Raw genomic sequence first — 12,757 nt, forward strand, 5'->3', positions numbered from 1 at the left:
ACCTCATTCGTCAGGTAGTTAAGAAGACTCCCCCCCCATGGCCCGTTACCACACTCCTGCTGCCTACGCTCAACAGCTGGTGGACACATGGTCAGAGCAGTCTAGCTAGGTCAGCCTTCCTGTCCATGTTCAAGATGCTCTCTCTTCTCGTGCTCCTGTTAGACAGCTCCGTCTGATGTCTGCCTTACTACAACCTGATGACGACGATGGGGTACCGATTGCAGAGGGTGAGTTGTGCCGAGCTTTCTCCAGAGGTAAGGTTTCATCTCCTGGCTGGTGATGATGGTGTTACCTATGCTGTAATACGATTACTACAAAAGTTCCTAGTAATCATTTACTGCCTCTCTTTAATATCTGTCTGCGTGATGGCCATCTTCCGCAAGCCTGGACCAGCAGCACCATCATACCAATCCCCCAAGCCCAGTACAGCAAAGTTCAGGCCCATCTCTCTTACTTCATGCTTTTGCAAGGTAATGGAGAGGATTTTGTTAAACTGACTCATGTACCCCCTCCCCTCTCTTCACGTTTGTTTGGATTTCTTTCTCAGCACAGCACATACCACTGCCTTGTTGATCTCTTCCCTCTCTCGAGACAGTGTGGTGGCCTTTGTCGACCTCAAGAGTGCCTTCGACGCCGCTAACAGGGACATCATTCTGGATCACCTCATCGACTTTGATATCAAGGGCAACCCCTTGCAGTGAATCAGGGACTACCTTAGTAACAGGATCTCCCAAGTGTTCTTCAGTGGTACGTACAGCTCCTCCCGTAAGTTTCATCTAGGTACACTACAAGGGAGTGTCTTGAGTACCTTCCTGTTTAATATACTAATGTACCGGCTACTCGTTACTCTGCCAGACATTCCCGGGACAACTATTACATGCTATGCTGATGACCTGTGTATCCACTCCAACTCACCGAGAAATCTTCAGCTATTCCTTGACTCTTTCTCTGTAGCCGCCAGTAATTGTGGACTTATTATTTCCCCAGACAAAAGCAGAATTTTCTCCTGTCGCCCTCTTGTTACTCTCCAGGATTTCACCATTGGAGGAACTGCTGTCCCCATATGTACATAGTACCGTTACCTTGGCGCTCCTGTCAAGATTTTATCGGCTCAACCTCCCGGACGTCAGACCCATCCCATCGTGCGTGACCTGTTAGATCGCCTCCAGAAACGACTGTATCCTCTTCAATGGCTCACTAATAACTTCTGGAATTTCCATCCCTGTGGCTAGGACTGTATACATTACTTTCATTCGTTCTCTTGTACACGACCTCTCTCCTGCCTTGATTCAACTTCTTCGGGCTGCTTTGGAAACATTAGAAAAATTACACAATGCAGCAATGAGAATTATTCTTGGCTGTCCTATGTCTACTAGGATTGTCAATATGCTGCATGAGTTGTGCCTACCACCTTTAGTCAAGAGGACATACTCTAATGTCACTTGTCTGACCGTCAAATGTCTCCATTTTCCGAAGATCACTTAGGCGTTGGCTTTTTCGGGGATTTCCCGGCGTGCGGCTCTGTCACACTTGTACCAATACGCACCTCAAGTCAGATACTTAATACTTATTAACTGAATGGTGTTGTCGTGCATATACATTGTGATGCTCTAAAAAGGCAAGTTAGAGGATTTCGTGTTTATTTTTAAATATATTTTGCATTTTTTTTGTAAATACAACAATACTTGACAACGTTTCCTCCCAGCGTTGTCTCTGGGTGACCCAGTGAGGTCACAGGTCAAAGTAACCGTGTTAATCCATGGATGAGAGAGAGAGAGAGAGAGAGAGAGAGAGAGAGAGAGAGAGAGAGAGAGAGAGAGAGAGAGCCCGAAGATCGGTCTATAAGCTCTGAGCTCGCTCCGTAATGGGGAAGACTGGCAGACGACCGTGGTGAATTACACCTGAGTACCAAATTTTTAGATGTTAAAATTCATGAAAATTTGAATTGGAAAATGCAATTAAATGACGTTTGCTCAAAGCTCTCAAAATAACTGGTATCTTATTGAATTCGTCATAATTTAGCTGAGGAAGCTAAAGTAAGTATATACTATACTCTTTTTTACTCACATATTACATATTGTATTTCGTTATGGGCAAGAACTTCGTCTTCATTCCAAAATAAATTACCAATTTCACAAAATAAATTCTTCCGATGCATTTTCCATAAAAAGAATTTCGATTCAACAGATGAAATATATCGATTTTAGAAAAATTCTTAGTGTCTTCAATACATAAATACTTCACTTTGTCATTGATTTTTAAAACTATTGGTCCTATTTCAGTGTTGAAATTTAGAGAGCATTCCTGTAATACTAGGAGTAATAATGTAAACTTATCATTACCTGTATTTAGGACTAAACTATCAAAAAATGGTATTATAAATTTTGGTCCAGAATTTTTCAATAGTCTCCTTCAGGATAGAAAAGTCGTGCTTAGAGGAAGTAATTTAATGAAATTAAAGAATAAAATAAAAAGTTATCTGTTACATGTACAAGCCTATAGTCCGACTCAAATATGAAGGCCGCTGGAGACCTAACGGGATTCCCCGGCTGCAACGTTGCCAACATCGTAGCACATGTTTCGATCTCATTATTAGCTTACATCTTAATGAACCGTCATAAAAGTGTATTCCTCTAAATTTCTAATATGGATGTATAGAGAGCTTTGAATATTGTTTTAGTGTAATGAAGACAATGATTTTGTATAGATACCACAAAATGTAGCACCACTGCTCTCCAGCGTTGCTACTTTTCAAGGTTGGACATGGGTGAGGTCAACCTCCCTGACCGCTGATAATCCCCAGGTCAAATCGAGTCACTCCTCCCCTCCCTGTCGCTCAGGATGGAAGGTGAATATCTCGTCCGCGCTACTCGCCATCGCAACCTTCATAGTCGAGAGAAATTAATCATTTACAGCGTCAACAAGTTCTGCTTAGAGGATTCTTTTATTATCAATGTGGAGGACACTTCTGACGAAGAACTGTCTGATTAAATAGCTGAGAGAGGATTATGCCTACAGGGTAACACCTCTATAAAAAAAAAAACGCACCTTAACTCTTACCTCATGGGTGGTGTGGAAAAAGAGTAAAATAAAACAACAAAAAAGATGCATGTCTACTTGTCTATTTTAAAGAGAGAGAGAGAGAGAGAGAGAGAGAGAGAGAGAGAGTGTGTGTGTGTGTGTGTGTGTGTGTGTGTGTGTGTATGCCGCGTCACAGGAGAACCAATACGTAAACTGTTGAAAGAGTCGCGCAAGCAGGATTATACACACACGCACACACACACACACACACACACACACACATGCATGAGAGAACTATATAGTAATAAGAAACAGGAGGAAGTAGTAACAAGCCAGAGAGAGAGAGAGAGCGAGAGCGGGAGAGATGGGCTTTTCTCCACACTTCAGTGTTAATCCTATAATTGGGGCTGCGACGTTTGGCGACGCCACAGCCGGGGAATCCCCGATAGGTCTCCCCCCCCTTAACGGCCTTCATATTTGAGTCGGACTATAGATACAGTCTAATTATTCATGAATTTGGTACGATAATGTTTTCATTGTAATTCTCATGATAGTTGAGCTCCTGCCGTCTTTTGACTTACATTTTATGTTTTATAAAGTTTACCCATTTTCCTTGATTGAGAAATTGTACTCATTACTATTATACTACATTACATTGCATGAGCAAGGTTTTCTTATGCTTATTCACCTTGCCATAGTTTATTATTTAATTAAATTCTTAAAATCTAGCTGCCTTAGGAGTTACAACTTGACAGACTGTACCAAACTTTGTTTGTTATGTCTTCATATGTTTGTAATGTAAATAATGGCAATAAATTTACTTTACTTTACCTTACACACACACACACACACACACACACACACACACACACACTAAACAATGTGCTTGGAGTGAGAATCGTCACTAGTACAAAAGAGCAACCAGAGCGAGTGAACGAGTGTACAGAGTGAACGTAGCCTGGTGGCATGTACATAAGAGTGATCGGAGGTGTTGGAACCTCCGCACTCCAAACGACAGCGCAGAAACCACACAAAGGCCAGCCATAAACAGCCGCCAATGCATCCCACCACACACACAAAGCTACCAGGCCTGACCGCCAGTGCACACCACCACACACCCACACGCTCCCAGGAAGAGTGAAATGAAATGGATAGACCCGTAAGAAATAAGTTACCAAATTCAAAATATGCCGATGAGGCCCAGGGAGCAAAACCAAAAGTAACCATTCAAAATATGAGTCCATCTTCAACAGGGGCAACAATGCAAGGTAGATTGGTAATGCTAGAAAAGAAATTTGAGGAGTTGGTGAAGGAATTAAAAGTTCAGAGGAGTGAGGAGGAGCAGGATAGAGAATTACGCAAGGTTTTGAAGGAAAGAGTCAAGAGACTGGAGGAAAATGAAAAACGATTGGTGGATGAGAATGCACACTTGAGAGTGGAGGTTGAAAAATATAAGAGACGGTTGGAGGAGAAAATGGAGAAAGTCGTAAAGGAGAAAGATGACTTTAAGGAAATGATCAGTGAGCAAAGTGAAAGGTTTAAAAAGGAGTGGGAACTGAAGAAAACACAATGGACTGAGTCGAAGGAAGCTGAGATGGTTGGATTACAAGAAATAATTAAAGATCAGTTGAATGAAGACAAAAAAGAAAGGTCAGTTGAATGAAGACAAAAAAGAAAGGTCTAAGGAACTGGTTAATGTTATGAAGAATAAGGAAACATTGATAAGAGAAATAGCAGAAAAGAAGAAGAGTGTGTTAATATTTGGGATGAAAGAACAAAATATAACATATAAGCCTAAGAGAATTAAAGAAGACTTAAAAACGGTAAGAGATCTGTTTAAAAATCTAAATGATGATGAAAAAAAGACCTACAAGAAGAAGTGGAAGAGATCCATAGACTGGGTCCGTATAAGGAGGGAGTAAGGAGACCGATTAAAGTAGTACTGAAGTCACAACAATCTGCGGAGGACATTTTATATAGAACATCAAAATTAAGAGAGGTAGAAGGTTGTAAAGAGGTGTACGTAAGAAAAATAGAAATGAGGAAGAGAGAAGATATAAGGAATTGTTGGAAGAGGCGAGAAGGAAAAATGATGAACGGTCTGAAGAGGAAAAGCAAAAGTTTTTTTGGAGAGTTATAGGAGAGAGAGTCAGAAAATGGTATGTGGAAAGAAGGAATGCGGAGGAACCCCTAGAGGAGCAGTGGGTGGACCGTAATGTATACTAATATAGATGGGATACTGTCAAGTAGATTAGAATTGCAAGACTATGTGATGGTGGAGAAGCCTGATATAGTGTGTTTGACTGAGACAAAATTACATGAAAAACAAAGGTAAATTTGGATAATAAATATAATATATGGAGAAAGGATAGAGAGGGTAAAGGTGGAGGAGGAGTTATGATTATGACGAAGAAGGAGATAAATGTGGATAAGGTTTGGTATGGGAAGAACAACGCAGAAGTGATAAGCATAAGGTTAAAAAGTGATGGAAAAGAATTAATAATCATGGTGACCTATGTACCTCCTAAAACAAATTCTTGGACATTAAGGAATACGACAATATGATCAAGGATACTTTACAGAGTTTGGAAAGTGTATTATCTGGAAAAAGAAAGGTGATACTAGTAGGAGATTTTAATTGTAAAGAAGTGGATTGGGAAAATCTAGTAAGTGGTGTTGGAGAGGAAGCATGGGGAGAGAGATTCCTTAATCTAATGATGGAAAATATGATGGAACAGAGGGTGAAAGAAAATACTAGATATAGAGATGATGAACCGGCTAGACTGGATTTGGTGTTAACACGAGAAGTGTACCTATGTGGGGATATACAATATAAATGTCCATTGGGGAAGAGTGATCATGTGGTTATGGAAATGCAGATGGCAATAACACAGCGAAGGAGAGATGAGACATACAGGAGTGGTAGATTGAATTATAGAAAGATGGACACAGAAAATTTGAAAAATTATTTTAGAACATTAGATTGGGAGATGTTACAAATCAGAGAAGTGCAAAAAAAAATATGAGATTTTTATGAAATATTATAAAGAAGGAGTTATGAAATTTGTACCAAAGTATAAACCGAGAGAGGAAGGAAGAAAGGATTGGTTTAATGCAACTTGTGTTAAGGCTAAAGAAAAGAGAGATGTGGCTTGGAAAAGATGGAAAAAGAGCAGGAATATACTAAATAAGGAGAATTATAGAGTGGCGAGAAATGAGTATGTGAGGGTAAGGAGGGAGGAAGAAAGAAAATTTGAAAAAGATATTGTAGACAAGAGTAAGGAACATCCAAAATTGTTTTACAGGTTCATAAATGGTAAACTTAAAAAGAGAGTCCATTGAAAGATTAAAAGGAGAGCAAGGGATAGTAGATGACCCTAAGAATATCGCGGAATTGCTAAATAATAGGTTTCAACAAGTATTTATTTAAGAAACAATGTTTATAAAGCCTCAAAATGTACGTAGAAGGAAATGTGCACATGGATGACATTAAGATACCAAAAAGGAGTTATATAAAATGTTGGAGGAACTTAAAGATGATAAAGCGATGGGACCAGATGAAGTTTCAGGCAAATTATTGAAGGAATGTAGAGAAGAATTGATAGATTCATTATATGATATTATAAGGTGCTCATTAGAAACAGGGGAAGTACCGGTAGAGTGGAAAAGAGCTGAAGTGGTGTCCATTTATAAGGGAGGCAGTAAGGAAGAGCCTCTCAACTATAGACCTGTGTCTTTAACAAGTGTGGGCGGTAAGATTTGTGAGAGGGTGATAAAGAAATATTGGATACGGTTCCTGGAGGATCATAAGTTATTATCGGATCATCAATTTGGCTTTAGGAAAGGGAGGTCATGTGTAACAAATCTACTGAGCTTTTATTCAAGAGTGGTTGACAAAATACAAGAGAGAGAGGATGGATGGACTGTGTATATTTGGATTTAAAAAAAACTTTTGACAAGGTACCTCACATGAGACTGCTATGGAAATTAGAGATTTATGGAGGACTGAAGGGAAAAGTGTTAAAGTGGATAGAAAACTACTTGAGATGGAGGGAGATGAGAACGGTAATAAGGGATGCAAAGTCGGACTGGTTGGTGGTGGAGACTGGAGTCCCACAAGGTTCAGTGCTGGCACCAATACTTTTCCTTGTCCATATTAATGATATGCTAGAAGGAGTAAATAGTTATATTAATTTGTTTTCGGATGATGCGAAGTTGTGTAGGTGTGTGAAGAGTGAAGAAGATTGTGAAATTTTACAGATCTAGATAGGATTTGGGAGTGGAGCAAGAGATGGGAGATGGAATTTAATCTGAGCAAAAGTCATGTAATGGAGATGGGGAAGAGTGGAAGACGGCCAAGAGGGTCATATAAGATGGGTGAAGAAGTAGTGTTGAAAAATGGTGGAAAAGGAAAAGGATTTGGGAGTGATAATACAATATATATATATATATATATATATATATATATATATATATATATATATATATATATATATATATATATATATATATATATATATATATATATATATATATATATATATATATATATATATATATATATATATATATATATATATATATATATATATATATATATATATATATATATATATATATATATATATATTACACCGTTTTGTGAAATTGCCCATTTCATGAAATGGGCAAACCCAATTATGAAATGAACCTAACCTAACCTAACCTAACCTAACCATTTCATGAAATGGCCTCTCATTGCACATTTCATGAATTGGGTTAGGTTAGGTTATATATTATATAAGATAGTTAGGTATAGATTAGGTTAGGTTAGGTTAGGTTAGGATAGGTTAGGTTAGGTTAGGTTAGAGGTTAGGTTCATTTCATGAATTGGGTTTGCCCATTTCATGAAATATATATATAATTCACAATATATATGTAACATATATATATATATATATATATATATATATATATATATATATATATATATATATATATATATATATATATATATATATATATATATATATATATATATATATATATATATATATATATATATATATATATATATATATATATATATATATATATATATATATATATATATTTGATTTCATAAAGTTTTACTCTCCTGAATTATATTTTTGTATGATTTTGATATCACATAGCATGTTTTTATATGATTTGGCATCAAGAACAGGTTGATAGAGCACTTAGTGGGTTAAGGCTCCATATTTGGATCAAGTCTGACTAGTGAAACTGATATGATGTTAGCAGTTTCTTTGGTGATACCAAAACCAATCAGGCTTTTTGGCAGTTTTTGTCCATCTGCTCTGGTTTAAGTTATATGCATGTTTCTCTTCATGATGCTTGAGGTTTGAGACAACTCAAGGTTGTGACTTGACCCATTTTTCTTTTGTATACTAAAATGTAGTTTAATTGTAATGTATAATCTTCAAAAGAATAGGTGAATTACAGCAAGTAATATGAAATAATTGCGTCTTAATAAAAGGTGAGCAAAGGAATGTCCATAATCTTAAAATCGAACGAATAATGGCAGACCAGCATAGTGGTATAACATGAGATTGATTCGAATGCAGGCTTATTCGGACCGTGGCTGATTCGGACCATGGCTAATTCGGACCGGATTCGGACCTAAGTCTTGGCTGATTCGGACCATGTGTTAGGCTGATTCAGATCATGTTTTGAATTATCCGAACACTTACAAACAGTAGAGCCAAGTTATTTTGGACACAAAAAGGCCCATGCCATGTCAGTTCCTTACTTTGCACCACACAAGAATGACTGCCCGGGTCAATTGTTTGGATTGTGACCGAGTTGTGGCTGACCATCACCAAGCCATTGACTGCGATGGTTGTGGTGGCTGGCAACACCGAGGATGTGGCAACACTGGTAATTACCGTATAACACAATTATTATATTTATAAAACCATTTCTTTATATTTTTGTGTATCATTAAAGAAACATTAGGTCACGTTTTATTGTTTTCTTTACACAGGGCTTTCTAGATATAAATATGATAAATTGCGAAGAGGACTAATAACACACGAGTTTACGTGTCAACGTTGCCAGTTCCTTCAATCTTCAGTCAGCCTGCCCATCCCAATTATGGAGAGCACGTCAGAGGACTTAAACCCTGTTGCCTTGCCTACTGAAATGTTAGTATGCAATAGGTTCGTGTTAATTTTAAAGCTGAAGATATTTGAATGGTACTATATATGAATTACAAAAACTGAAACAATACCTCCCTTCTTCGATAATATATAGCATAACATGTAGCATAAAACATGCACTCACTTTAATTAATTTACAGTAGTCCTACCATGGTAGAGTCACTACAAGAAGAAACTTCTAACTTTGATGTGTCACGGCCTCATAGGTTACTTGTTCCAGAAGAACAAGAAGTGTAAGTATATACCCATGAAGTTTCCTCCTATTCCACCCTCTGACCTGACTACAAAAAGCTATAAGTTGGGATCAATAAATATATAATATCAATCCTTCTATATATATATATATATATATATATATATATATATATATATATATATATATATATATATATATATATATATATATATATATATATATATATATATATATATATATATATATATATATATATATCCACTCCTATGCTGATGATACCACCTGCATTATTCAACAGCGTTCAACAGACGCCCAACCCAACAACAATTAAATGACTCAAGGCGAGATGCTATAGGACGCCTAACTTCTGATCTTTCACTTGTTTCTGATTGGGGCAGAGAAAACCTGGTTTTGTTCAATGCCTCAAAACTCAATTTCTACAACTATCTACTCGACATAACCTTCCAGACAACTATCCTCTCTTCTTCAATAACACTCAACTTCCCTCTCCTCTACATTAAACACACTCGGTCTATCCTTCACTAAAAATCTAAACTGGAAATTTCACATCTCTACTCTTGCTAAATCAGCTTCCAAGAAGTTAGGTGTCCTATGGCGTCTTCGTCCATTTTTCTCTCCTCCCAGCTGCTTGCTCTGTACAAGGGCCTTATCCGCCCGTGTATGGAGTATGGCTCTCATGTCTGGGGATCCACACACAGCAGGTGGAATCTAAAGCTGTCTTATCAACTCTTCTCCTCTAACTGACTGTCTTGATTCTTTAAGTCCCAAAGTGCCGCAATTAACTATACCATCGTGGAGTCAGGTAGTGAGAGACTTAAACTCTTTCAAAAGAGGAGTGTCAAGACACCTCTTACGTTAACTGGACCCTCCTTTTAGATTTTTTGTTTTTTCTTTCTACTTTCTTCTTAACAGGGCCTGGCAACCAGCGGGATTTTTTTTTTCCAACTCTTTGTTTGCCCTTGGCCAGTGCCCTTGTAATGTAAAAAAAAAAAAAAAAAAAAATATATATATATATATATATATATATATATATATATATATATATATATATATATATATATATATATATATATATATATATATATATATATATATGCAGATCTCTGTCTGATGAGCCCTGACGACGACAACCAGCTTGGTGCCGCAATTAACTATACCATCGTGGAATCTAGTGAGACTAGTTTCGAGTGATGGGTATTGCTTTACCTTTAAACGGCAGCAAAAAAGTGGTACTATCGAATGGAGATGCAGTGTACGTGGAAAAGCTAACCATTGTTCAGTTGTTGTTAAACAAACAGGAGATAGGTTTTTCTCAACAGGGACAGTTTCACATACACATCGAGCCAGACCAGGTATTCGTACAGCAATAGAAATTAAGGCACAGTGTAAAAGCAAAGGCAAAGTTAATGTGTTTGAATCTGCAAGTAATATTGTAAGCTCTGTAAATAAGGGTTTCAAGTGTGTTTTAAGGGTTTCAAGTGTGTTTTAAGGGTTTCAAAGGTGTTTAAGGGTGTTTGAAGGGTTTTAAGGGTTCACAGGCATTGCTAAGGGTTTCAAAGGTGTTTAAGGTTGTTTGAAAGGTTTTAAGGGTGTTTTAAGGTGTTTAAGTCTGTTTAAGGGTGTTTTTAGGGTTCACTGGTGTTATTAAGGGGATTTCAAGGGTGTTTTAAGGGTTCACAGGTGTTATTAAGGGTATTTCAAGGGTGTTTTAAGGGTGTTTTAAGGGTTCACAGGTATTGTTAAGGGTTTTAAGGGTGTTTTACAGCTTCAAAGGTGTTTTAAGGGCATTTTAAGGATGCTAGCCTGCCCGAAGCTGCAAGACCCAACCACAACACTCTGATAAGAACCCTTAATAGAGCACGGGCCTCCTGTCGGCCAAAGGACCCCAGTGACTTGTCCTTCTAACTAGATCTGGGCTACCTTGAGGAAACTATACCAGAGGAGTTTTTTAGAAGAGAAGTAGTGGTTGGTTTGAAAAACATTTAATATTTTGTACAGACACACAGATAAATTCTCTGGTCAAGGGTAAGACATGGTATGTGGACGGTACCTTCAAAGTTGTTAAGGAACCATTTTACCAATTATTATCCATTCACTGCTTCATTAAAAGTGAGGAAGTTATGAAACAGATTCCTCTCTGCTTTGTAGTTATGTCTGGTAAAAGGTTAAAAGATTACAAAGCAGTTTTTAAGGCAGTTCTTGAAATTTTACCAGCAGAACCAAATGTCTCATCGTTTGTGGTCGACTTTGAGGCAGGAATATGGAAGGCTCTTTTTTAATTACGTTGATGAAACATGGCTACATCATAATGTGTGGACAGTAGAGAACTGGTCAGTTTTTGGGCGCAGCATAAGGACAAACAATGACGTGGAAGGATGGCATCACAAATTAAACAGAAGTGCTAAAAAAGGTAACCTTCCCTTCTATTTATTGATAAGTTTGCTATACTCGGAGGCGAAGAAAATACCTAATCACATAAAACTCGTAAAAGAAGGAAAATTAAAAAGGTATCAGAGAAATCGGGTGAAGGAGATACAAGGTCGTATAATACAAGTATGGAAGGAATATAATGATAAGAATATAACAACTGGCCAGTTACTCAAGAAGTGTGCATATATTTATGTGTAAGTGAAATTGTAGGCCTAGACTAAGACTTAGAGTATTCCTAATAAATGCATTAAATGTAATTTTTCAATAAAATGTAATTTTACCTTTTCTTATTCAATTAATATCCTCTCGGTAACAAGTGTTGGAATTAGGCAAAGTCCCCCCTGGAAAAGGTCCGAATCAGCCAGGACAATAAGGTCGAGGTCCGAATCAGCCAGGACATCGAGGTCCGAAAGAGCCAGAAAAAGGGCCGAATCAGCTTGGTCCGAATCAGCCACGGTCCGAATAAGCCTGTTTCCATTGATTCAAATCTAGGAAATCACAGGCCAAGAATACTACTCACTCTCGTAGCTGTTGAAAGTACTGCCTGCTCCATGGCTCCCGTGCGAAGGCCTTGGAAGTAGTCATGACATCCATGTCAGTGTCATAGTCAAAAAGGGGAAGGTCAGAAACCCAATGCAGGTCAATCTTCACGTCTTTTGGAACATCGTTTGGATTGTCGTGCAACCTAAAAAGGAAATAATAAATATCTTAAGGTTAAAATAATTTAAGGAGTAAAGTAATGAAGTTGACAAGAATGGTCGTCTTATAATGGCTTATAAAGTGATGGTGATTTTTGGAGAGTTGCTTGAGGAGGAAGACTAATTCTATTGTTTAGAATTGCATTCGGGTTTTAAGTCACACCTCTTGGGGCGCGGACAGGGACACTCTACTGCATCTTCACCGTACACTT

At 37.7% G+C, this 12,757-nt stretch overlaps 1 protein-coding gene across 1 annotated transcript in view; it reads right to left on the bottom strand.

Annotated features, from left to right (window-relative positions):
• Positions 1-12,757, bottom strand: part of LOC123503941 — a 127,570-nt gene that overhangs the window by 8,609 nt on the left and 106,204 nt on the right. The window contains exon 6 of the mRNA XM_045254066.1: positions 12,368-12,532. Coding sequence (XP_045110001.1) covers positions 12,368-12,532 — 165 coding nt within the window. The remainder of the gene's footprint in view (positions 1-12,367; positions 12,533-12,757) is intronic.

Source organism: Portunus trituberculatus, chromosome 15, assembly GCF_017591435.1.
Source record: "Portunus trituberculatus isolate SZX2019 chromosome 15, ASM1759143v1, whole genome shotgun sequence".
Classification (NCBI taxonomy): domain Eukaryota; kingdom Metazoa; phylum Arthropoda; class Malacostraca; order Decapoda; family Portunidae; genus Portunus; species Portunus trituberculatus.